Below are 26,776 nucleotides of genomic sequence, written 5' to 3' on the forward strand. Positions count from 1 at the left end.
ATGGAATGCTCTGTGCACCTATGGGGTAAATTTATTATTGCATTATACTCAATTTAAGCTAAAAATCATTTGTTCAATTACCCTTTATTAAAAATGTTGAGCCCCTTCCTCTGTACAGCCCTGGAATTCTCTAGTAGCAGGATCTGTATTTTTACTGTGTCCTGTCAGGCAGCTCAGCTGACGGCTCCTTATCTCAATATAGCTTTTTTTTTTTTTTTTTTTTAAACTCACTTTATTGAACAAATGCAATGCAATAAAAACAATGTAAGTAACAGATAGATAAATTGTCACTACACGCTACGTGACCCGTAGGAGTCCTGGCACTAGGACGTGTGTATTGGAGAATACTAACATAATATGACATACAGGCGAATACAATGAGATAATCGGTTACAGAGGCTAAGAATGAGCAGAATATTGAGCCCCCTCCATGCTGATAAAACAACGTTCTCAGAGACAAGGGCTTTGGTGCCGCATAAATATTCTGGTATATTGGGGATACGTAACCTCATTTAACAATCCAGCGCTCCTGTCATTTGAGGAAATTAGGGGCAGAGGAGGGATTACACAACACACCGCCTGTCATTATCTTCGGCGTCGACACGCCATTAAGGGTCCATTAACACGTCCGTAGTGCATTGCGGATCCGCAAAACACCCGGCCGGCACCCCACCAAAGAAATGCCTATTCTTGTCCGCAATTGCTGTTCTGTTTTTTTGTTTTTTTTTCCGGAGCCGCGGACCGCAAGATCGGCAGCACGCTCTGGAAATGCGGATGCTTTCTGCATCCATTTTGTCCCCATAGAGAATGAATGCGAACCCATTATTACGGGTGTGTGAATGGAGCCTTAGTGACATTTACCATGTAGAGGAAATTACTACAAGGCACTTACTAATGTATTGTGATTCTCCATATTGCTTCATTCACATTATACCCGGCTGATATCCAGGGGTACGACCACCCTGTAAATCCAGCGGCAGCGGTGGTCGTGCTTGCACGTTATAGGAAAAAGCAGCGGCGGGGACCATGGCGGGTACACATGGGCACGCATGCGCAGCAGCTCTGTCCTTCATATCAGCAGGAACCCCTGGATACAAGCAGGGTATAATGTGATGGAAAAATGAATCCCGCCAACAAAGGAAGCAATATGGAGAATCAATACATTAGTGAGTGCCTTGTATTAACTTCCTCTACATGATAAATGCCATTTGCTGGAGTGAGAGGACCCCTTTAAGGTCCAGTTTGGTAAATGAAATCTTCAAACTAGCTTTTCAAAAATTGAAGAACTTTTGGGAACTTCTGACCTAACGAAGCCTCTTACACAGATACATTCAGTTCTACAGACCCTGGGATAAAGCTTAGGTCAGAGATATCCCGGACTTACCTCTGAGGACTGGAGAGAAGTGGCCCAATGTTGGGTTTCGGCTACACGGCGGTCCTTGGGTGAACCCTTATTATGGATCGCGATGAGCGCTCGTGACTTTCCTATTCCGTCCAGATTCTTTAATAGGATGTAATACACCCCTGCTAAGACCAGGAGCTCCCACCTCTGACTTAGGGCTCATTCAGTCGACCGCATCCGTTCCACAACTGCGGAACGGATGCAGACCCATTAATTTACCTGTCTGCAAAAGATGTGGACAGCACAATATGTGCTGTCCGCATCCGTAGTTCTGTTCCGCAGCCCCGCAAGAAAGATAGAGCATGTCCTATTCTTGCCTGCAATCACGGAAGAGAACAGGCAGTTGTATCATAGGGCCGGCCATGTGCGGACAGTCTGTAAGATGCGGAATGCACACGACCGGTATCCGTGTTTTGTGGATCTGCAATTTCCAGACTACAAAACACAGCTGTCTGAATGAGCCCCTAGGCCAGTTGTACACTAGCAGTGCCTGCCAGACCTCTGCGCACTTCGGCATTGCTGGAGGTTTGAAAGGCTCCGTCCAGCCCCATGAGCGGAGATCCGGGTGCATGCCGCCAAATATACAGAGAATTTGCCAGAAGAATAGTGTTTTTTTACCGGTCGATTCTCTGCATATTTGCCGGAATTAGGCCGGATCTCTGCCCGATCCCCATTATAGTGAATGGTGCCGGACGGAGCCTTTTAAACTTCCAGCCGTGCTGCAGCGCAGAGCGATCTGGCAGGGCGTTCCCCTTAGCCCTATGCTTCCAGTGTCAGGCGATGCTCCCGTCACTGAAGCAGGGGCGCACAATCTGTTTTGGTCTGGGGTCTGAGATTTGTGAGAGGTTGTTTAGACTGATACAGAGTAGCAATCCCTCAGCTGTGAAACCTGCACTCTGCTTGCTCTAGGGAACAATGCTCCACATTGCTGGGGCCACCTTCCTGCCTCTGGTTTCAGCTCGCCCCCCCGCAGCCTGTACTTCGCTATCTGCGGCGTCGCACTTCACCTAATGGATCGTACAATAAACAGGCGACAAAAGAAAATAATCTGATTTTATTAGGAAATTTTATTATAAATTACATATAAACATGAGACCCCCGACCGCGCTGATCTGGTGGAGGCGTTACAAGACGTGGGTGGAAAGTGCGAACCAGCCCTCCTCCTTGTCCTTGACCTGCAGGAGAGAGGGAGCGCAGTCAGAAGCTGGTACGTGTGGTACAACAGTACGTGTGTATCTCAGAGACCACCCGTGCCCCTGCTCTGGGGTCTCCACATCACCCTTGTCCATGAGATGATGCTCCCCTGAATGAGCTGTAGTACCAGACATGGCCACATGGACAAAACAGGCGCTATTCATCTATGTCCTCCGAACCCCCTAACACAGGGGTCAGAACCTCCGGCAGACACATCTCTCAGTTCTTCTAGTGAGGCTACATGCACATGACCGTGCCGTGTTTAGCAGTCCGCAAATTGCGGATCTGCAAAACACGGATGTGGCCTGTGTGCGTTCCACAACTTGCAGAACGGAACGGGCTGCCCGTTAAAGAAATGCCAATTCTTGCCCGCAAAATGGATGAGAATAGGACATGTTCTATTTTTTTTTGCAGGGACACAGAACGGAGTAACGGATGCGGACAGCACAGGGAGTGGCGTCCGTATCTTTTGCAGACCCACTGAAGTGAATGGGTCCGACCAACGTAAAATGCGGATCGTATGCAGACCAGAACAACGGTCGTGTGTATCAGGCCTTACTCTTAGGGCTGTTTCACACGAGCGAGTCCATTGCGGGAAGCAGGAGCAGTCCAGAGCGGAGGATCACACTCACACACGGAGCGCGATTCCTGCAATGGACTCGCTCGTGTGAAACAGCCCTAAGGGTTAAATGTGGTTTTCTAGATAGTGGCGGTTCTTGGTATCACAGCTCAGCCCTATTCACTTGAATGGGGATGAGCTGCATTCAGGCCATGTGACCGATGAAAGTGATATCACATGGTCTAGGAAAAGGCCTAAAAGCTCACAGAGCGCCACGGCCTCTTAGGCCTCTTTTACACTTGCGTTGTCCGGATCCGGCGTGTACTCCACTTGCCGGAATTACACGCCGGATCCGGAAAAACAAGTGTACTGAAAGCATTTGAAGACGGATCCGTCTTCATAATGCTTTCAGTGTTACTATGGCAGCCAGGACGCTATTAAAGTCCTGGTTGCCATGCGGGGAGCGGTATACTTACTGTCCGTGCGGCTCCCGGGGCGCTCCAGAATGACGTCAGAGCGCCCCATGCGCATGGATGAGGTGCCATGCGATCACGTCATCCATGCGCGTGGGGCGCCCTGACGTCACTCTGGAGCGCCCCGGGAGCCGCACGGACGGTAAGTATGCTGCTCCCCCGCTCCCCGCTACACTTTACCATGGCTGCCAGGACTTTAGCGTCCCGGCAGCCATGGTAACCACTCTAAAAAAGCTAAACGTCGGATCCGGCAATGTGCCGAAACGACGTTTAGCTTAAGGCCGGATCAATGCCTTTCAATGCGGCATTAATTCCGGATCCAGCCTTGCGGCAAGTGTTCAGGATTTTTGGCCGGAGCAAAAAGCGCAGCTTGCTGCAGTATTTTCTCCAGCCAAAAAACGTTCCGGTCCGGAACTGAAGACATCCTGATGCATCCTGAACGGCTTTCACTCCATTCAGAATGCATTAGGATAAAACTGATCAGGATTCTTCCGGCATAGAGCCCCGACGACGGAACTCTATGCCGGAAGACAAGAACGCAAGTGTGAAAGAGCCCTAAGTCGGACCCCGCCAATCTGATATTGATGACTTAGAAACGCTAGTGTGAAAGTAGCCTATTTTCCAGTATTGAGATCCGTCATAGGGTCTCAAAATCGGAAGAAAAGAAAACCGCTTCCGTTTTGTCCCCATTCATTGTGAATAGGGACAAAACGTAACTGAACAGAATAGAACGCTTTAAAATGTGTTCTGTTCTCATACCGGAGAGCAGCGTGCTGCGGTTTGCTTTCCGTCCTGGGATGCGGAGCAAGACGGATCCGGCATGACCCACAATGCAAGTCAATGGCTATGTTAAAGATAATACAACCGGATCCATTAATAGGTTGTATTATCAGTAACGGAAGCGTTTTTGCTGAACCCTGCCGGATCCAGTAAAAACACCAGTGTGAAAGTAGCCTAATCCTGAGTATAGGCAATCAATATAAAAATCCTAAAAAAAACTTTAACAGCTGGAGTTCTGGAGGTTGCTGACCCCCAACCTCTTCTAGAACACCAATGAGGCGCACGGCCCAGAGACTGCTGGCCAGCCCGCCTGTGTATATAGCATCAGCATCCAAGTGACCGGCGTGGAGAAGCAAAGATGGCTGCAGCTGGGACACAGAGTACCCCAGCCCCCCCACCCGCAGTTTCCCCTTTATGTCATACTGTGACTACCAAACAGTTGGCCAAGTTGTAACCAACCACCCTCATCATCCTCACTGGAAATATCCCGACCGCTGGGACTGAAGCATCTCTTCCTACCTTGACCCGTTGTCTAGATGAGCCGCTCACCGAAGAATTGGACCTCTGAGAGGCGCTTGACCTAAAGACATGTGAGCGTTAGCAATGCCACCAAACATAACTGGAGTCCCACATATGACTACATACACAGAAACAGAATGGCCGCCGCCAGGACACCCTCTCCGTCTGCTGCAGGGCATGCTGTTAGGAGACGCAGCGTATGTACATTGACACAGGATCTCCCAGACTGCAGAGGTTTACTCCAAAAATCAGTACGGAGACCTAAATGGGTCTCAAATGCGGATCACTGTAAGGCGCGCTCTCACCTGCGCCCGCTGCCCGGAGAAGGGGTCTCCTCGATGGAAGAGTCGGTAAACTGCGGCATCGGGAGTACAGCATCGATCAGCCGCGCTCTTCTTCCTGGAAACACAAGGTCGGGGTAAGTCTATTAGGACACTTATCACTGGACTGGTACTACAACTCTCATTATACTGTCTCGGGCAGGGGGTAAACACACCAGTCCAGGAACTGGATTTTGGCATCCAATGAACATGCACAAAAGTACCTGGCTCCTCCAGCTGTGGCGTGATGGGAGAGATGGCGGGCGACACCACCAGGCTCTGCTTCTGCTGCTCGATAAGTCTCAGGAGTTTATCCCGGGCCTCTGCGCTCTGCCGGTTCAGCTCTGCAATCCTCATGTCTAGAGTCACTGGACTTTGTGCAGGCGGCGCCTCCTGCTGGAGAGATACAGGGCACACATCAGGCCATGAACTATCATAACAGAACAGCGTCTGGTCTCGGTACATGATGCGATTTCCACTCCGCCATCATCAGAAACCTGCCGTCTCCTCCGCCTGCCGTCAACAGGAACGTTCGCGGTTTACTTCACTAATCTGGCACAGTTGTGGTAACTGCACAGTAACAGGTCGTGCACCTATGTGTCCTTCATATGAATAGGACACTGGTAGTAAAGAAGGTTTCAATTCACTGACAGCAAGCAGAAATCTTGAAAATTAGTGAGGAATTGATACAGACATCCTAAAGGAAAAATTAAATAATTTTTCTCTCTATGGAGAAGACTCCATTGGTCTTTATAAATGACTTTACCATCACATTCTACTACGAAGGCAAGATGGCCGTTCTCAGGGGATTTCAGCCATAGAAGTTAGAAGCAGAGAAGTGTTGTGGACGTTTGCATGAGAGGACGCCTCTGTTTTTTCCAGTAATCAGTTATACTTAGCACTGAGCATGTGAGAGCACTGCGGTGCTGGGACTCATCTTGGCAAATTCTAAATAGAAGTGTTGTGGACGTTTACATGAGATGAAGCCTCTGTTCTCTACAGTAATCAGTTGTACTATGAGCGCACTGCGGGGCCGCAACGCGCATGAGAGGGCACCGCGGGGCCGCAACGCGCATGAGAGGGCACCGCGGGGCCGCAACGCGCATGAGAGGGCACCGCGGGGCCGCAACGCGCATGAGAGGGCACCGCGGGGCCGCAACGCGCATGAGAGGGCACCGCGGGGCCGCAACGCGCATGAGAGGGCACCGCGGGGCCGCAACGCGCATGAGAGGGCACCGCGGGGCCGCAACGCGCATGAGAGGGCACCGCGGGGCCGCAACGCGCATGAGAGGGCACCGCGGGGCCGCAACGCGCATGAGAGGGCACCGCGGGGCCGCAACGCGCATGAGAGGGCACCGCGGGGCCGCAACGCGCATGAGAGGGCACCGCGGGGCCGCAACGCGCATGAGAGGGCACTGCGGGGCCGCAACGCGCATGAGAGGGCACTGCGGGGCCGCAACGAGCATGTGAGCACTGCGGCGCTGTAATGAGCATGTGAGGGCACTGCGGAGCTGGGACCCAGTCGTCCTGGCAAATCCTAATTACCGGCATTTTTGTCCATAGAGTGAAATCATTTCATGTAGATATAACAATCCCCTCTTTCTATATCTTGTGCTGATTCTATCGTGTCTCAAGTCACATCCAGAGCTGCATTCACAATCCGGTTTCTTAGTTCTGCCCTCACGTCTCCCGGATGGTGCAGAATCTGTTTTGCCGATTTGCATTCTGGGTGTTGTAGTCTCTACACCACAGTGTATGGCTAACTAACAGCACGTGGCACTCAGCAGAACTGTGAATGCAGCTCTAGATGTGAATGAAGCATAAAATAGGAAGATACTCAGGATCAGTACGAGGTAAGTAAGGCATCATCAGTGTATTATAATCATACAAATCGGCAACTCACCTTATTTTCTGCCGTCACATGTGAAGCGTCCGTGGAGTCGCCAGCTCCGCCCGTCTTATACCGGAGTTGCTCCAGCTGAGCCTTCAGTGCGTTGTTCTGACAGGACAGCTCCGCCATGCGGGTCACAATACCATTGGCGTCGGCCGTGGTGGCGTTAACCCAGTCATTCCCCGGCTCCTCAGTGCGGTGGTGACCAACAAGTGCGTCTCCCCGTGGTAAACTCTGTGCGGCCGGATCGGGGTCATGGGCCAGAGAGGGGAGGTCTATACCGGATGGTGACGACACAGTGTCATGGCGGCTGAGGAGCGCTGCAATGAAGAAGGAAGGGCATCTGAAGAAATGTGTCGTATTAAAGGGTTGTCCTACTATAACTCAGGTGATGAGTATCTGATGTGTGGGAGCCCCGCGATCACAGGAACGGGTAAAGTGACGGTCACGCACACACTGTCACTTGTTGTGGAGACAGCGGAGCGCTCTCTCGTCTTCGGCAGTCCCATAGAGGTGAATGGAGTGATGGCTGCTCGAATCCCCTTCCATATGGCGGTCCTGCAGTGGAGGAGGCGCCGGGGGCTCCCATTCTATCAGTAAGAGCAGTACCAACAGTAACAGGACCTGCTCTCTATACCGCCCCAGGGCCGTTCATCCACCACCTTCCCAACCTCTCTCATCCCAATTACTTTTTGATCCACTGCCATCCGGCTTCCGACCCAATCTCTCCACTGAAGCTGCCAGCAGTCACCAATGACCCGCTACCTGTCAAAGCTGAATGTCACTACTCTGTTCTCCTCCTTCTAGACCCATCCTCTGCCTTCTACATTACTCTGTCCTCTGCCTTCTAGACCAGTCCGCTGCCTTCCTCTGTGCTCCTCCTTCTAGACCAGTCGTCTGCCTTCTACATTACTCTGTTCTCCTCCTTCTAGACCTGTCCCTCTGCCTTCTACATTACTCTGTGCTCCTCCTTCTAGACCAGTCGTCTGCCTTCTACATTACTCTGTGCTCCTCCTTCTAGACCAGTCGTCTGCCTTCTACATTACTCTGTGCTCCTCCTTCTAGACCCGTCCTCTGCCTTCTACATTACTCTGTTCTCCTCCTTCTAGACCAGTCCTCTGCCTTCTACATTACTCTGTGCTCCTCCTTCTAGACCAGTCCGCTGCCTTCTACATTACTCTGTGCTCCTCCTTCTAGACCAGTCCTCTGCCTTCTACATTACTCTGTCCTCTGCCTTCTAGACCAGTCCGCTGCCTTCCTCTGTGCTCCTCCTTCTAGACCAGTCGTCTGCCTTCTACATTACTCTGTTCTCCTCCTTCTAGACCTGTCCCTCTGCCTTCTACATTACTCTGTGCTCCTCCTTCTAGACCCGTCCTCTGCCTTCTACATTACTCTGTTATCCTCCTTCTAGACCAGTCCTCTGCCTTCTACATTACTCTGTGCTCCTCCTTCTAGACCAGTCCGCTGCCTTCTACAATACTCTGTGCTCCTCCTTCTAGACCAGTCCTCTGCCTTCTACATTACTCTGACCTCCTCCTTCTAGACCAGTCCTCTGCCTTCTACATTACTCTGTCCTCTGCCTTCTAGACCAGTCCTCTGCCTTCTACAATACTCTGTGCTCCTCCTTCTAGACCAGTCCGCTGCCTTCTACATTACTCTGTGCTCCTCCTTCTAGACCAGTCCTCTGCCTTCTACAATACTCTGTGCTCCTCCTTCTAGACCAGTCCTCTGCCTTCTACATTACTCTGACCTCCTCCTTCTAGACCAGTCTCATCTGCCTTCTACATTACTCTGTTCTCCTCCTTCTAGACCTGTCCTCTGCCTTCTACATTACTCTGTCCTCTGCCTTCTACATTACTCTGTCCTCTGCCTTCTACATTACTCTGTCCTCTGCCTTCTACATTACTCTGTCCTCTGCCTTCTACATTACTCTGTCCTCTGCCTTCTACATTACTCTGTCCTCTGCCTTCTACATTACTCTGTCCTCTGCCTTCTACATTACTCTGTCCTCTGCCTTCTACATTACTCTGTCCTCTGCCTTCTACATTACTCTGTCCTCTGCCTTCTACATTACTCTGTCCTCTGCCTTCTACATTACTCTGTCCTCTGCCTTCTACATTACTCTGTCCTCTGCCTTCTAGACCAGTCATCTGCCTTCTACATTACTCTGTCCTCTGCCTTCTAGACCAGTCATCTGCCTTCTACATTACTCAGTCCTCTGCCTTCTAGACCCGTCCTCTGCCTTCTACATTACTCAGTCCTCTGCCTTCTACATTACTCTGTCCTCTGCCTTCTACATTACTCTGTCCTCTGCCTTCTACATTACTCTGTCCTCTGCCTTCTACATTACTCTGTCCTCTGCCTTCTAGACCAGTCATCTGCCTTCTACATTACTCAGTCCTCTGCCTTCTAGACCAGTCCTCTGCCTTCTACACTACTCTGTCCTCTGCCTTCTAGACCAGTCCTCTGCCTTCTACATTACCCAGTCCTCTGCCTTCTAGACCAGTCCTCTGCCTTCTAGACCAGTCCTCTGCCTTCTAGACCAGTCCTCTGCCTTCTAGACCAGTCCTCTGCCTTCTACATTACTCAGTCCTCTGCCTTCTAGACCAGTCCTCTGCCTTCTACACTACTCTGTCCTCTGCCTTCTAGACCAGTCGTCTGCCTTCTACATTACTCTGTCCTCTGCCTTCTAGACCAGTCCTCTGCCTTCTACATTACTCTGTCCTCTGCCTTCTAGACCAGTCCTCTGTCCTCTGCCTTCTAGACCAGTCCTCTGCCTTCTACATTACTTTGTCCTCTGCCTTCTACATTACTCTGTGCTCCTCCTTCTAGACCAGTCCTCTGCCTTCTACATTACTCTGTGCTCCTCCTTCTAGACCAGTCCTCTGCCTTCTACATTACTCTGTGCTCCTCCTTCTAGACCAGTCCTCTGCCTTCTACATTACTGTGCCCTCCTCCTTCTAGACCCGTCCTCTGCCTTCTACATTACTCTCTGCTCCTCCTTCTAGACCAGTCCTCTGCCTTCTACATTACTCTGTCCTCTGCCTTCTAGACCAGTCCTCTGCCTTCTACATTACTCTGACCTCCTCCTTCTAGACCAGTCCTCTGCCTTCTACATTACTCTGTTCTCCTCCTTCTAGACCCATCCTCTGCCTTCTCATTACTCTGTGCTCCTCCTTCTAGACCAGTCCTCTGCCTTCTACATTACTCTGACCTCCTCCTTCTAGACCCGTCCTCTGCCTTCTACATTACTCTGTTCTCCTCCTTCTAGACCCGTCCTCTGCCTTTTCATTACTCTGACCTCCTCCTTCTAGACCAGTCCTCTGCCTTCTACATTACTCTGACCTCCTCCTTCTAGACCCGTCCTCTGCCTTCTACATTACTCTGACCTCCTTCTTCTAGACCAGTCCTCTGCCTTCTACATTACTCTGTGCTCCTCCTTCTAGACCTGTCCTCTGCCTTCTACATAAGGGTCCATTCACACGTCCGCATAACGCGTCTGCATCTGTTTTGCAATTTTGCGGCTCGGGGGCGGACCCATTCATTTCAATAGGGCCGCAAAAGATGCGGACAGCACGTCGTGTACTGTCCGCATCCGCACTTCTGTTCCGCAGCCCCGGAAAGAAAAATAGAGCAGCTACAGACAAGAATAGGCATGTCTATCATAGTGCCCGCCTTGTGTGGTCAGCAAAATGCGGAACGAACATGGCCGGTGTCCGTGGTTTGTGGATCCGCAATATGCCGACGTGTGAATGGACCCTTACTCTGCGCTCCTCCTTCTAGACCTGTCCTCTGCCTTCTACATTACTCTGTTCTTTTCCTTTTTGACCTCTCCTCTGCCTTCTGGCCCTCTGACTTTTCTCCATTCATACATTTGGCCTGTGACAGCTCATAGAGTCTCATGGCTTCCAATACCACCTCTATGCTGACGACACTCAAATCTACCTCTCTGGCCCAGATGTCACTTCCCTTCTGTCCAGAATCCCAGCGTGTCAGCTAGATCTTCATTCTTCTCCTCCCACTCCTTAATAATCAATATGGAGAAAACATAATTTCTCATCTTTCCCCCATATCACTTAGACCCCCTATCTGACCTGTCCACTATAGTTAATAAACCCTCACCTCCACCTGCCGCTTGTAACTCAAGAACATCTCATATATTCGCTCCATCCTCACCCCAGAGTCAATTAAATGCCAGTGCATGCCCTCATCCCCTCCATACGTCTCTGACCTAATCTCCCGATACCTCCTCACATGTAATCTCCAGTCCCCAACCTGTCCTCTCCATACATCTCTGACCCCACATATAATCTCCAGTCCACAACCTGTCCCCTCCATACATCTCTGACCCCACATATAATCTCCAGTCCACAACCTGTCCCCTCCATTCATCTCTGACCTAATCTTCTGATACCTCCTCACATGTAATCTCCAGTCCACAACCTGTCCCCTCCATACGTCTCTGACCTAATCTCCCGATACCTCCTCACATGTAATCTCCAGTCCACAACCTGTCCTCTCCATACATCTCTGGCCCCACATGTAATCTCCAGTCCACAACCTGTCCTCTCCATACATCTCTGACCCCACATATAATCTCCAGTCCACAACCTGTCCCCTCCATACATCTCTGACCCCACATATAATCTCCAGTCCCCAACCTGTCCTCTCCATACATCTCTGACCCCACATGTAATCTCCAGTCCACAACCTGTCCCCTCCATACGTCTCTGACCTAATCTTCTGATACCTCCTCACATGTAATCTCCAGTCCACAACCTGTCCTCTCCATACATCTCTGACCCCACATATAATCTCCAGTCCACAACCTGTCCCCTCCATACGTCTCTGACCTAATCTCCCGATACCTCCCCCCACATATAATCTCCGATCCTCACAAGACCTCCATCTTTGTTCTCCTGTGGTCTGTTCCTCGCTCAATCGTCTACAAGTTCTCATGTGCCTCTTCCATACTCTTGAAATCACTGCCCCAGCATCAGACTCCCCCACCCCCAACATCCAAAACTTCAAAAGTAACCTGAAAACCCACCTTTCAGCCTACCACCTACAATGAGCATGCTGCCACCTTCAGCCTACCACCTACAATGAGCATGCTGCCACCTTCAGCCTACCACCTACAATGAGCATGCTGCCACCTTCAGCCTACCACCTACAATGAGCATGCTGCAATCTTCAGCCTACCACCTACAATGAGCATGCTGCCACCTTCAGCCTACCACCTACAATGAGCATGCTGCAATCTTCAGCCTACCACCTACAATGAGCATGCTGCCACCTTCAGCCTACCACCTACAATGAGCATGCTGCCACCTTCAGCCTACCACCTACATGAGCATGCTGCCACCTTCAGCCTACCACCTACAATGAGCATGCTGCCACCTTCAGCCTACCACCTACAATGAGCATGCTGCATCTTCAGCCCTACCACCTACAATGAGCATGCTGCAATCTTCAGCCTACCACCTACAATGAGCATGCTGCCACCTTCAGCCTACCACCTACAATGAGCATGCTGCCACCTTCAGCCTACCACCTACAATGAGCATGCTGCCACCTTCAGCCTACCACCTACAATGAGCATGCTGCCACCTTCAGCCTACCACCTACCACCTATGAGCATGCTGCCACCTTCAGCCTACCACCTACAATGAGCATGCTGCAATCTTCAGCCTACCACCTACAATGAGCATGCTGCCACCTTCAGCCTACCACCTACAATGAGCATGCTGCAATCTTCAGCCTACCACCTACAATGAGCATGCTGCCACCTTCAGCCTACCACCTACAATGAGCATGCTGCCACCTTCAGCCTACCACCTACAATGAGCATGCTGCCACCTTCAGCCTACCACCTACAATGAGCATGCTGCCACCTTCAGCCTACCACCTACAATGAGCATGCTGCAATCTTCAGCCTACCACCTACAATGAGCATGCTGCAATCTTCAGCCTACCACCTACAATGAGCATGCTGCCACCTTCAGCCTACCACCTACAATGAGCATGCTGCCACCTTCAGCCTACCACCTACAATGAGCATGCTGCCACCTTCAGCCTACCACCTACAATGAGCATGCTGCCACCTTCAGCCTACCACCTACAATGAGCATGCTGCCACCTTCAGCCTACCACCTACAATGAGCATGCTGCCACCTTCAGCCTACCACCTACAATGAGCATGCTGCCACCTTCAGCCTACCACCTACAATGAGCATGCTGCCACCTTCAGCCTACCACCTACAATGAGCATGCTGCCACCTTCAGCCTACCACCTACAATGAGCATGCTGCAATCTTCAGCCTACCACCTACAATGAGCATGCTGCCACCTTCAGCCTACCACCTACAATGAGCATGCTGCAATCTTCAGCCTACCACCTACAATGAGCATGCTGCCACCTTCAGCCTACCACCTACAATGAGCATGCTGCAATCTTCAGCCTACCACCTACAATGAGCATGCTGCCACCTTCAGCCTACCACCTACAATGAGCATGCTGCCACCTTCAGCCTACCACCTACAATGAGCATGCTGCCACCTTCAGCCTACCACCTACAATGAGCATGCTGCCACCTTCAGCCTACCACCTACAATGAGCATGCTGCAATCTTCAGCCTACCACCTACAATGAGCATGCTGCAATCTTCAGCCTACCACCTACAATGAGCATGCTGCCACCTTCAGCCTACCACCTACAATGAGCATGCTGCCACCTTCAGCCTACCACCTACAATGAGCATGCTGCCACCTTCAGCCTACCACCTACAATGAGCATGCTGCCACCTTCAGCCTACCACCTACAATGAGCATGCTGCCACCTTCAGCCTACCACCTACAATGAGCATGCTGCCACCTTCAGCCTACCACCTACAATGAGCATGCTGCAATCTTCAGCCTACCACCTACAATGAGCATGCTGCCACCTTCAGCCTACCACCTACAATGAGCATGCTGCCACCTTCAGCCTACCACCTACAATGAGCATGCTGCAATCTTCAGCCTACCACCTACAATGAGCATGCTGCCACCTTCAGCCTACCACCTACAATGAGCATGCTGCCACCTTCAGCCTACCACCTACAATGAGCATGCTGCAATCTTCAGCCTACCACCTACAATGAGCATGCTGCCACCTTCAGCCTACCACCTACAATGAGCATGCTGCAATCTTCAGCCTACCACCTACAATGAGCATGTTGCCACCTTCAGCCTACCACCTACAATGAGCATGCTGCCACCTTCAGCCTACCACCTACAATGAGCATGCTGCAATCTTCAGCCTACCACCTACAATGAGCATGCTGCCACCTTCAGCCTACCACCTACAATGAGCATGCTGCCACCTTCAGCCTACCACCTACAATGAGCATGCTGCCACCTTCAGCCTACCACCTACAATGAGCATGCTGCAACCTTCAGCCTACCACCTACAATGAGCATGCTGCAATCTTCAGCCTACCACCTACAATGAGCATGCTGCAATCTTCAGCCTACCACCTACAATGAGCATGCTGCAATCTTCAGCCTACCACCTACAATGAGCATGCTGCCACCTTCAGCCTACCACCTACAATGAGCATGCTGCCACCTTCAGCCTACCACCTACAATGAGTATGCTGCCACCTTCCCCTGTAGACTGTAAGCTCTTGTGGGCAGGGTCCTCTCCCCCTCTGTCATGCTCATTGTACTTGTATGTTTTACATTACATATGTGACCCCCCTTTTAGATGTACAGCGCCCAGGAATGGCGCTGAAAAATGTATAATATTATAGCTGAAGCCACTTACCTGCGGACCGGTCCCTGAAATCCGCTCGCGTTTCCTGTCTGGGAGGAGACAACATGACAGCGGGCTGAAAGTCCAGCAGAGGAGCGGCCTCCCTGAACGACGGGGTCATCAGTGTAGTGGCATCATGACCAGTGAGGGGCGCTCCAGGCCTGTCCACATTGGGTGAGCCTGTGAGGAGACAGAGGTATATTTCCCTACTCCCAATTTACCACTCAGGACCTAAGGAAAGCTGGAAGAGCGTTAACTCACCCTGTTCTGTCAGGAAACCCACCGCGTGGGCAGAGCCGACTGGGGCTTTCACCCGTTCTGTGTTGGCCACGGGAAGACTCATGGTGGCATCTCCAGGAGATGACTGCGAGTGGTCAGACATGAGGCAGTGACTTCCCTGGGAAAGAGAGAAGCAGTAATTGCACACTGATGACATCATAATCCACAGCCACGTACTGCTGCTCTCCACCTGTAAGGCCTGCGACTGGCGGTCACATGGCCGATTCCCCAATGACTGGCTGCAGCAATCGGGGCTCCGCTGCTCAAATAAATGAGGCTGATCTGCAGTACCACCTTTGGCCACAAAGACCAGGGGGGTGCTGTGTACTGCAGTGATCCAGCAAGCAGAGCAGCCCGTCCGTACCCCCTCCCCCCACCAGGGATGTCCACAGCGACCAGTGGGCCACCCATGCACTACATACAGAGACAGTGAGAGCAGCGCAGAGATTTACATGTCTATAGACGTGATCCGACGTTACCGGGGACAATGAGCTGCCATCTTTTATAGCGAGAATTTCGGCGGTCAAGGCGTCTATCAGCAGCCGCTGTTCACTGAGCTCGTCTTTCAGCCGCTGCCTCTCCAGAGACTCCTGGCGCAGCCGGCGGTCGCTCTGTAATCAGTAAAAGAGGTCGTCACTGACGGATCTCCCCAACCTCCAACGTATGATATACTCCTGTTACTGAAGAAACACCAGCCGGCTCATCTGCCCCCCCCCCCCCTCTTACCTCCTTCAGGTATGACACCAGCCGGCTCATCTGCCCCCCCCCCCCTTACCTCCTTCAGGTATGACACCAGCCGGCTCATCTGCCCCCCCCCCCCCCCCTTACCTCCTTCAGGTATGACACCAGCCGGCTCATCTGCCCCCCCCCCCCCCTTACCTCCCTCAGATGACACCAGCCGGCTCATCTGCCCCCCCCCCCCCCTTACTCCTTCAGGTATGACACCAGCCGGCTCATCTGCCCCCCCCCCCTCTTACCTCCTTCAGGTATGACACCAGCCGGCTCATCTGCCCCCCCTTACCTCCCTCAGATATGACACCAGCCGGCTCATCTGCCCCCCCCCCCCTTACCTCCTTCAGGTATGACACCAGCCGGCTCATCTGCCCCCCCCCCTTACCTCCTTCAGGTATGACACCAGCCGGCTCATCTGCCCCCCCCCCCCCCCCCCGTACCTCCTTCAGGTATGACACCAGCCAGCTCATCTGCCCCCCCCCCCGTACCTCCTTCAGGTATGACACCAGCCGGCTCATCTGCCCCCCCCCCCGTACCTCCTTCAGGTATGACACCAGCCAGCTCATCTGCCCCCCCCCCTGTACCTCCTTCAGGTATGACACCAGCCAGCTCATCTGCCCCCCCCCCTGTACCTCCTTCAGGTATGACACCAGCCGGCTCATCTGCCCCCCCCCCCCCCGTACCTCCTTCAGGTATGACACCAGCCAGCTCATCTGCCCCCCCCCCCGTACCTCCTTCAGGTATGACACCAGCCGGCTCATCTGCCCCCCCCTTACCTCCCTCAGATATGACACCAGCCGGCTCATCTGCCCCCCCCCCTGTACCTCTTTCAGGTATGACACCAGCCGGCTCATCTGCCCCCCCCCCCCCTTACTTCCTTCAGGTATGACACCAGCCGGCTCATCTGCCCCCCCCTCTTACCTCCTTCAGGTATGACACCAGCCGGCTCATCTGCCCCCCCCTCTTACCTCCTTCAGGTATGACACCAGCCAGCTCATCTGCCCCCCCCCCCGTACCTCCTTCAGGTATGACACCAGCCAGCTCATCTGCCCCCCCCCCCCTGTACCTCCTTCAGGTATGACACCAGCCGGCTCATCTGCCCCCCCCCCCCCGTACCTCCTTCAGGTATGACACCAGCCAGCTCATCTGCCCCCCCCCTGTACCTCCTTCAGGTATGACACCAGCCGGCTCATCTGCCCCCCCCCCCCGTACCTCCTTCAGGTATGACACCAGCCGGCTCATCTGCCCCCCCCCCCCCCCCGTACCTCCTTCAGGTATGACACCAGCCAGCTCATCTGCCCCCCCCCCCGTACCTCCTTCAGGTATGACACCAGCCGGCTCATCTGCCCCCCCCCCTTACCTCCCTCAGATATGACACCAGCCGGCTCATCTGCCCCCCCCCCCCCCTGTACCTCTTTCAGGTATGACACCAGCCGGCTCATCTGCCCCCCCCCCCCTTACCTCCTTCAGGTATGACACCAGCCAGCTCATTTGCCCCCCCCCCTTCAGGTATGACACCAGCCGGCTCATCTGCCCCCCCCTCTTACCTCCTTCAGGTATGACACCAGCCGGCTCATCTGCCCCCCGCCCCCCCCCCCCCCGTACCTCCTTCAGGTATGACACCAGCCGGCTCATCTGCCCCCCCCCCCCCTTACCTCCTTCAGGTAGGACACCAGCCGGCTCATCTGCCCCCCCCCCCCCCCGTACCTCCTTCAGGTATGACACCAGCCGGCTCATCTGCCCCCCCCCCCCTCTTACCTCCTTCAGGTATGACACCAGCCAGCTCATTTGCCCCCCCCCCCTTCAGGTATGACACCAGCCGGCTCATCTGCCCCCCCCCTCTTACCTCCTTCAGGTATGACACCAGCCGGCTCATCTGCCCCCCGCCCCCCCCCCCGTACCTCCTTCAGGTATGACACCAGCCGGCTCATCTGCCCCCCGCCCCCCCCCCCGTACCTCCTTCAGGTATGACACCAGCCGGCTCATCTGCCCCCCCCCTTACCTCCTTCAGGTAGGACACCAGCCGGCTCATCTGCCCCCCCCCGTACCTCCTTCAGGTAGGACACCAGCCGGCTCATCTGCCCCCCCCCTTACCTCCCTCAGATGACACCAGCCGGCTCATCTGCCCCCCCCCCCTTACTCCTTCAGGTATGACACCAGCCGGCTCATCTGCCCCCCCACCCCCCCTCTTACCTCCTTCAGATATGACACCAGCCGGCTCATCTGCCCCCCCCCCCCCTTACCTCCTTCAGGTATGACACCAGCCGGCTCATCTGCCCCCCCCCCCCCCGTACCTCCTTCAGGTATGACACCAGCCAGCTCATCTGCCCCCCCCCCCCGTACCTCCTTCAGGTATGACACCAGCCGGCTCATCTGCCCCCCCCCCCGTACCTCCTTCAGGTATGACACCAGCCAGCTCATCTGCCCCCCCCCCTGTACCTCCTTCAGGTATGACACCAGCCAGCTCATCTGCCCCCCCCCTGTACCTCCTTCAGGTATGACACCAGCCGGCTCATCTGCCCCCCCCCCCCCCCCGTACCTCCTTCAGGTATGACACCAGCCAGCTCATCTGCCCCCCCCCCGTACCTCCTTCAGGTATGACACCAGCCGGCTCATCTGCCCCCCCCCTTACCTCCCTCAGATATGACACCAGCCGGCTCATCTGCCCCCCCCCCCCTGTACCTCTTTCAGGTATGACACCAGCCGGCTCATCTGCCCCCCCCCCCCCTTACCTCCTTCAGGTATGACACCAGCCAGCTCATTTGCCCCCCCCCCTTCAGGTATGACACCAGCCGGCTCATCTGCCCCCCCCCTCTTACCTCCTTCAGGTATGACACCAGCCGGCTCATCTGCCCCCCGCCCCCCCCCCCGTACCTCCTTCAGGTATGACACCAGCCGGCTCATCTGCCCCCCGCCCCCCCCCCCGTACCTCCTTCAGGTATGACACCAGCCGGCTCATCTGCCCCCCCCCTTACCTCCTTCAGTTAGGACACCAGCCGGCTCATCTGCCCCCCCCCCGTACCTCCTTCAGGTATGACACCAGCCGGCTCATCTGCCCCCCCCCCCCCGTACCTCCTTCAGGTATGACACCAGCCGGCTCATCTGCCCCCCCCCCCCCCTCTTACCTCCTTCAGGTAGGACACCAGCCGGCTCATCTGCCCCCCCCCCCCCCCCGTACCTCCTTCAGGTATGACACCAGCCGGCTCATCTGCCCCCCCCCCCTTACCTCCTTCAGGTATGACACCAGCCAGCTCATTTGCCCCCCCCCCCCCTTCAGGTATGACACCAGCCGGCTCATCTGCCCCCCCCCCCGTACCTCCTTCAGGTATGACACCAGCCGGCTCATCTGCCCCCCGCCCCCCCCCCGTACCTCCTTCAGGTATGACACCAGCCGGCTCATCTGCCCCCCGCCCCCCCCCCCCCCGTACCTCCTTCAGGTATGACACCAGCCGGCTCATCTGCCCCCCCCCCCCCTTACCTCCTTCAGGTAGGACACCAGCCGGCTCATCTGCCCCCCCCCCCCCCCCCCCGTACCTCCTTCAGGTATGACACCAGCCGGCTCATCTGCCCCCCCCCCCCCCCTCTTACCTCCTTCAGGTAGGACACCAGCCGGCTCATCTGCCCCCCCCCCCCGTACCTCCTTCAGGTATGACACCAGCCGGCTCATCTGCCCCCCCGTACCTCCTTCAGGTATGACACCAGCCAGCTCATCTGCCCCCCCCCCTTCAGGTATGACACCAGCCGGCTCATCTGCGCCCCCCCCCCCCCCCTTACCTCCTTCAGGTATGACACCAGCCGCCTTATCGAGCTGATCAGGGTCAGAGTGAAGCCGCTCAGCCCCTGAGGCTGCGGCACGGAGGACACTGCCCGGCCGGTCTCCCTCTCGTAGGTCTCCAGCTCTCTCTCCACCTCCTGGATCATCTGGTTCAGGACATCCAGGCCGGACTGGCTGCAGCCTGACAGCTCGCACGGGGGCGCGCCTCTCTGACTGCCGGAGACGTGGGGTGGTCTCTTCTTCTTTCCTGCAGCAGAACAGGGAAGACCCCATTAAACATGTAGTTGTTTCCATTTCTTTTGGTCTATGGTGTTGTATGGGTTCGCACAGCGGGGGGCGCTATTGTATACCGGAGGGTTCAGCATGGCACCTACCTTTACTCTGGAGCTTGCGGTGGTTTGGGGGCTGCGGGTTTAATACGCGGCCGATGACACAGCTGGCTTCCGGTTCCTCTTGTTCCTCCTCAGTAAGACGAGTCTTCAGCTTGTTCACAGCTGCGGTGGCGTTCAGTGCTGCGGAGAGATGCGGCACATAAATACTGGGTGTGACACAGGCACGTGGCACTGTCTGTCCCTGGGCTTGGGTGGCTGTCCTGGGGGGATCCACTCAACCCCCATTTTGGCTCATTCATATCAACTAGTAACGTAAAGGGGATGGAAACTTTTGCATAAACCTTTTCTTGCTCCAATGCATCAAAGATAAACAATTAATGCAAAAATCTAGACGCCTGGATGCAAATTCTAGTCCCATTTTGTGTCTTCAGCTGCTATTCAGGCCTATGTGTCTCCATGGTAACAGACTGCAACCCTCCATGTAGTCAGATCCTGCAGGCATGCGTTGCCCCTTCTTCTGCTGTCAGACTGCAGGATCAGGGTCTGGAGCGTGTAACCATGCCTTAGATAAAAATTCCATCCCATCAGCGAGGAAAAGTCCTCTGGACCCATCCCTCCGATCAGCTGTTTGGTAAGGCACTGGCAGTAGTGCAGCCTATCCTAGGCCATGTGATGTCACGTGCAAAGCTTGGCCCCATTGCAGAGAAGGCTTTGACGCTACTGCGAGCCCCGGTGCCTTCTCAAAGAGCTGATCAGCGGGGGCCCTGGGTGTCAGACCCCCACTGGTCACATACTGATGACCTATCCAGAGGTTAGGCCATGAGTTAAAAAGTCTCGGAAACCCCCTTTAACCCGATTGTGAAGAGGCGCTGTACATGCACGGCGATTGGTCCCGGCCCAGGCGTCATTCCGGAGATCTGTACACGTACAGCGTCTGGAATAACGCCCTTTACTGTGCAGGCGGCATCGGGGAAATCTGCCCGGCAACGCAGGCGCTTAAAAAATATCTTCACACCCAGCGTCACTCTGCCCCATCTCTCCTCAGCCACGCGTCTCCATGGTAACAGACTGCAAACCCTGTGTAGTCAGATCTGGCAAGCATGTGTTGCCCCTTCTTCTACTGTGTCAAGACCAGGAGGCAGTGACGCCAGACTGATCGCCGGCTGGGAGAATGGGGCAGATTGTTTCAGGCTACTGTGAAAAATCACAAAAAAATCTGTATTTTTGCTGCTGACGGCTCCTGATCAGTTCTCATCTTACTGATAAGAATGTGGTATAAATAGGTGTTTATGACCTTTTAGTAGGATTCGCACAGCCAGACAGTTAACCCATTGTGAAAGAACGGCTCAATATTTCTAACAAAGACCAACTGAAAAAAAATGATCTTTAGCCCAAAATGCAATAAAAAAAATAAATTGTCCATAGCCCTTAAAGAGGCCCTTTCACAGGTCCGGACATTATAATATACCTAATGGCGTCTGTGGCGTATTTCAGCGCTTACTATTTTCTGTACGCGCTGCTCCGTTTGCCCGCTGTGCCCCCGTTCACTTTTCTGGCCATACTGTCGGTACAGGGAGACGGAGACGCCCATTGAGAAGCACCACCGTCTCCTCCTCCCTGTACCGACAGTATGGCCGGAAAAGTGAACGGGGGCACAGCGGGCGAACGGAGCAGCGCGTACAGAAAATAGTAAGCGCGGAAATACGCCACAGACGCCATTAGGTATATTATAATGTCCGGACCCGTGAAAGGTCCTCTTTAAGGTCTTTTCAGGCCCGGTCGTTAAAGGGGTTAATAAAGAGGATGATGTTCCTACCAATCCCGCCATTCGGGGGGTGACCGGCTCCTTTGGGTGTTACGAGCGGGTTCTGCGCACCCAGCACTTTGTCTCTGGACCACTCCTCAGACGCGAGACGAGAACTTTCTTCATTCAATATCCGGCGAACCCTGGAAGGAGATCAAACATCAGAAGCGTCTTCAGCAGAGACGGCTCGGCCCCTCCCCCACTGAGCGGCTATCCTGGGGGGTGACTGGAGAAGAACCCGTCAGTCTCCCAGCCTGTAACCTATCCACACAATAGGATACAATATGTATGACCGAGGGGACGATCACGAATATCGGGGGTTGAGCATGCCCACTACGGCCCCATTCACAGCACTCATCTCTGGCCGTCCCATAGAGATGTACTGAGGGGCAGTGAGCATGCTCGACGCCGGTGGTGGTCTCAGCAGTCGGACCCCCAATCAGAGACATAACGCTGGCCCTCTGCGTCGGGGAGAAGTTTAAATCCTAACGCGCCCTCCATGTCTTAACGAGCGCTTCTGCACATAATGACGAATCAGACGTTCTTATTGGTGGGGTCTGGGGGCCAATCACTGACACAGAAGCCCCCCCGCTGAGCCCGGTGCCCCTTCATGAGAGATCGGCCCTCCCGGAGCGGGTCAGCATTTTACATCAGAATTTGTAAGCCAAACGAGGGACGGTACGACGGGAGGGCGAGCGCCTCTCCTGGGGGTCGGCTCACAATGACGGACCTGCTGTGTAAACGGGGGCATAACAGAGGCATCCCTCCACAGTGCCGGGCGCTCGCATGCAGCTTTATCCTCTCTAGGGCAGTACAGATGGGCAGGACTCACTTGTCTGTGTGAAGGGCGGGCTGGAAGCTGATGGAGACGTCTACATCATCATCATCATCGTCGTCCTCGGACTGGATCCCCTCCACTTCATTTAGAGCCTAAAATCACAAGACGCCATCCGTAAAACCAGCAGATAAATATCGCCGTGTGGTGGGGGGTTGTCACGGTCCCGCCCCCACCACCCCGTACGATAGCCATTTAATATAGGTGCGGGGTTGTCACGGTCCCACCCCCATCACCGCCATTTAATATAGGTGCGGGGTTGTCACGGTCCCACCCCCATTTAATATAAGTGGGGGGTTGTCACGGTCCCGCCCCCATCACCGGCATTTAATATAGGTGCGGGGTTGTCACGGTCCCGCCCCCATCACCTCAATTTAATATAGGTGGGGGGTTGTCACAGTCCCGCCCCCATCACCGGCATTTAATATAGGTGCGGGGTTGTCACGGTCCCACCCCTGCTTCTTCAGGGCACACAATCCCTGTTCTGATTACCTGAGAGTCCATGATGCTCTCGCTGAGGATGGACAGGCGGGTACGGGGGTCCTTCGTTTGCGCTATGGGGCCACGTGAGGTTTCCAGGTCACAGGATGGAGCCATGGTCACATTTGGGAAACCTGGAGGGAGGGGGGGGGGAGAGAGAAGAAAAACTCAGAAATGGAGGATTGCGACGAGCAGGACAAGGACCACGTGGTCAGGTCCGTATAGCGGTCACCAGTACCGGTGTGCCTGCGGGGGGCGTCCCCAAAGAGATCCTTCACTACAGCCATGGCCCTGTCCGAGCGCTGCAGGACGTCCGTCATCTGGTACTGGTCCGACAGAATCTGCCGGAACAAACACAAACCCAGCTCAGAGACCGCCCTGGTGTAAAGGGAGACCCCCACATCGCCGGCCATGACGGGCACACGATGAGGCCTTCACTCACCTCCATCATTAGAGCCAGCCGCCTGTCCTCTAAGGGGTCCGGAGTGCCGCCATTTTGCCTCCTCCACTCCTTCTTTTTCAGTTCCCATTGGGCCAGGCTCTGGTTCTTCGATTTGTGGATCTCATGACGATGCGCCTGCAGCAGACGACACAAACAGGAGCATGAAGGCGCGCCCCCCGCTGACCCCCAATCCACCGCGGACGAGGCCACGGAATCACAGCGCGCCAGAGTGAATCCAGGATTCTCTGGATCTGTACCTGCATTACAGGGGTACTCCGTATAGAAGACTCTATCCCCTATTCTGGCCTGACTGCTGGGACCCCCCGGATCACGAGAACAGGGGTACCCCCGAAAGGAATGGAGCGACCAGTGGAGCACGTACACTGCCACCCCACGACCTCAGACAATACCAGAAAGCGGCACAGGCTCTACCGCCACTCCAGTCGGAGGCACTTGGGACCCCCAGTTCTCATGATCAGCAGGGACCCCCATAAATCCCCCCTTAGAAGATAAGAGTTTGTTTATGGGAAATATCCTTACTGAAGCTTAATCGTTTTTTTATGAAAAGCTCCGAGACTTTCTCACCATTTTCAAGTAAATCTCTGCTTGCTGTCAGTGACTGAAAATGTTATTTATACACTGATATTGACAACAAGATGGTGTCCGGCTGACACAGGTGCGGGGTTTGTTACAGTGTACCCGCGCTGAGAGCGTCCGCGCCAGCACTCACCAGCTCCTCGGGGGTCGCACGATGAACACCGAGATCATGGATCGAACTCTGAAAAGCAACAGAGAACCGCGATAAGACCCCCGGCTGTCACCCAGCCGTCCGCCATCTTGTAACCTGTGCTCCGACTGAACGCGAGTCCAGCCTTAGTCACCGGCACACAAGATGGAGGCGGCCGCAGCGAGCGCTAAGAAATGCATCGTCTGTCGCTGTGGGAGGAGCCAAGTGACGTCACTGGCAGCTGCGGGCGTCATACTCACATCCCAGGCCTGGTGCCCTCCGGACTTCTTCCTGCCGCCCGCTGCTTTCTTTACTCCAGATCGTCCGCTGGCAGAGCGAGGGTGTCGGCCGGCCATCTGAGGAGAAGAGGTGACCATGAAAGGCTGGACCCCCCCAAAATCCCCCGGCAGTGACACCCCCTGATCCCGCACCCCCCCAAAATCACCCGGCAGTGACACCCCCTGATCCCGCACCCCCCCAAAATCACCCGGCAGTGACACCCCCTGATCCCGCACCCCCCCAAAATCACCCGGCAGTGACACCCCCTGATCCCGCACCCCCCCAAAATCACCCGGCAGTGACACCCCCCCAAAATCACCCGGCAGTGACACCCCCCGATCCCGCACCCCCCCAAAATCACCCGGCAGTGACACCCCCTGATCCCGCACCCCCAAAATCACCCGGCAGTGACACCCCCTGATCCCGCACCCCCAAAATCACCCGGCAGTGACACCCCCTGATCCCGCACCCCCAAAATCACCCGGCAGTGACACCCCCTGATCCCGCACCCCCAAAATCACCCGGCAGTGACACCCCCTGATCCCGCACCCCCAAAATCACCAGACAGTGACACCCCCTGATCCCGCACCCCCAAAATCACCAGACAGTGACACCCCCTGATACCGCACCCCCCATTACCAGGCAGTGACACCCGCTGATCCCGCACCCCCCATCACCCGGGAGTGAAACCCCCTGATACCGCACCCCCCATCACCAGGCAGTGACACCCCCCGTGATCCCGCACCCCCCGTCACCCGGCAGTGACACCCGCTGATCCCGCACCCCTCATCACCCGGCAGTGACACCCCCTGATCCCGCACCCCTCATCACCCGGCAGTGACACCCCCCGTGATCCCGCACCCCCCGTCACCCGGCAGTGACACCCGCTGATCCCGCACCCCTCGTCACCCGGCAGTGACACCCCCTGATCCCGCACCCCCCGTCACCAGGCAGTGACACCCCCTGATCCCGCACCCCTTGTCACCCGGCAGTGACACCCCCTGATCCCGCACCCCTCATCACCCGGCAGTGACACCCCCTGATCCCGCACCCCTCATCACCCGGCAGTGACACCCCCTGATCCCGCACCCCTCGTCACCCGGCAGTGACACCCCCCGTGATCCCGCACCCCCCGTCACCCGGCAGTGACACCCGCTGATCCCGCACCCCTCGTCACCCGGCAGTGACACCCCCTGATCCCGCACCCCTCGTCACCCGGCAGTGACACCCCCTGATCCCGCACCCCTCATCACCAGGCAGTGACACCCGCTGATCCCGCACCCCTCATCTCCCGGCAGTGACACCCCCCCTGATCCCGCACCCCTCGGTGACACCCCCCCTGATCCCGCAACCCTCGGTGACACCCCCCCTGATCCCGCAACCCTCGGTGACACCCCCCCTGATCCCGCAACCCTCGGTGACACCCCCCCTGATCCCGCAACCCTCGGTGACACCCCCCCTGATCCCGCAACCCTCGGTGACACCCCCCCTGATCCCGCAACCCTCGGTGACACCCCCCTGATCCCGCAACCCTCGGTGACACCCCCCCTGATCCAGCACCTTCCATCACCCAGCAGTGACTCCCCCTGATCCCGCACCCCTCGTCACCCGGCAGTGACACCCCCTGATCCCGCACCCCTCGTCACCCGGCAGTGACACCCCTGATCCCGCACCCCTCATCACCCAGCAGTGACACCCCCTGATCCCGCACCCCTCATCACCCAGCAGTGACACCCCCTGATCCCGCACCCCTCAGTGACACCCTCCTGATCCCGCACCCCTCAGTGACACCCTCCTGATCCCGCACCCCTCAGTGACACCCTCCTGATCCCGCACCCCTCGTCACCCGGCAGTGACACCCCTGATCCCGCACCCCTCATCACCCAGCAGTGACACCCCCTGATCCCGCACCCCTCAGTGACACCCTCCTGATCCCGCACCCCTCAGTGACACCCTCCTGATCCCGCACCCTCATTACCTCTACAAGCTGCAGAATCCGTCCCGGATTGAACGTTACCGCGCTGCGGCCTCCAATCGGCGCCGGAGATGCGGATTCTACGTCACTTCCGTTTCAGTGCCTATGACAACCGTCCAACAACCTAAGCTGCCAGTTGTGTGGCCTTGGGGAGCGGCGGGAGCTCTGGGGGCGGGTGCTGAG

General features: G+C 55.3%; 1 protein-coding gene across 3 annotated transcripts; it reads right to left on the reverse strand.

Moving 5' to 3' along the window:
* Window positions 1-2,493: 2,493 nt before the first annotated feature.
* On the reverse strand, window positions 2,494-26,776 carry SPICE1 (spindle and centriole associated protein 1). 3 transcript variants are annotated; one of them, XM_044287395.1, is made up of 18 exons: window positions 26,597-26,776; window positions 24,600-24,695; window positions 24,343-24,390; window positions 23,613-23,747; window positions 23,409-23,511; window positions 23,183-23,304; window positions 22,688-22,785; window positions 21,868-21,998; window positions 20,094-20,231; window positions 19,719-19,966; window positions 15,692-15,823; window positions 15,195-15,330; window positions 14,946-15,113; window positions 7,151-7,458; window positions 5,472-5,643; window positions 5,233-5,326; window positions 4,928-4,988; window positions 2,494-2,577 (listed from the first exon to the last, which is right to left on the reverse strand). In XM_044287395.1, exons 2-18 carry the CDS (start codon window positions 24,693-24,695, stop codon window positions 2,527-2,529), a joined length of 2,241 nt encoding a protein of 746 aa, XP_044143330.1. In that variant the 5' UTR covers window positions 26,597-26,776; the 3' UTR covers window positions 2,494-2,526. The 3 variants fall into 3 exon arrangements, with proteins under 3 accessions (XP_044143330.1, XP_044143329.1, XP_044143328.1); XM_044287394.1 differs by having other exon boundaries at window positions 5,472-5,640; window positions 15,665-15,823; XM_044287393.1 differs by having other exon boundaries at window positions 15,665-15,823.

The sequence above is a fragment of the Bufo gargarizans genome, chromosome 3, assembly GCF_014858855.1.
Source record: "Bufo gargarizans isolate SCDJY-AF-19 chromosome 3, ASM1485885v1, whole genome shotgun sequence".
Lineage (NCBI taxonomy): Eukaryota > Metazoa > Chordata > Amphibia > Anura > Bufonidae > Bufo > Bufo gargarizans.

Coding starts and splice junctions, on each gene's coding strand:
- SPICE1 (XM_044287393.1), bottom strand. CDS start 24,695: ATGGCCGGCCGACACCCTCGCTCTGCCAGCGGACGATCTGGAGTAAAG. Junction 15,824..19,718: donor TGGTGTCATACCTGAAGGAG/GTAAGGGGGGGG, acceptor TACTGATTACAG/AGCGACCGCCGGCTGCGCCA. Junction 4,989..5,232: donor TCTCCGGGCAGCGGGCGCAG/GTGAGAGCGCGC, acceptor ACATGTCTTTAG/GTCAAGCGCCTCTCAGAGGT.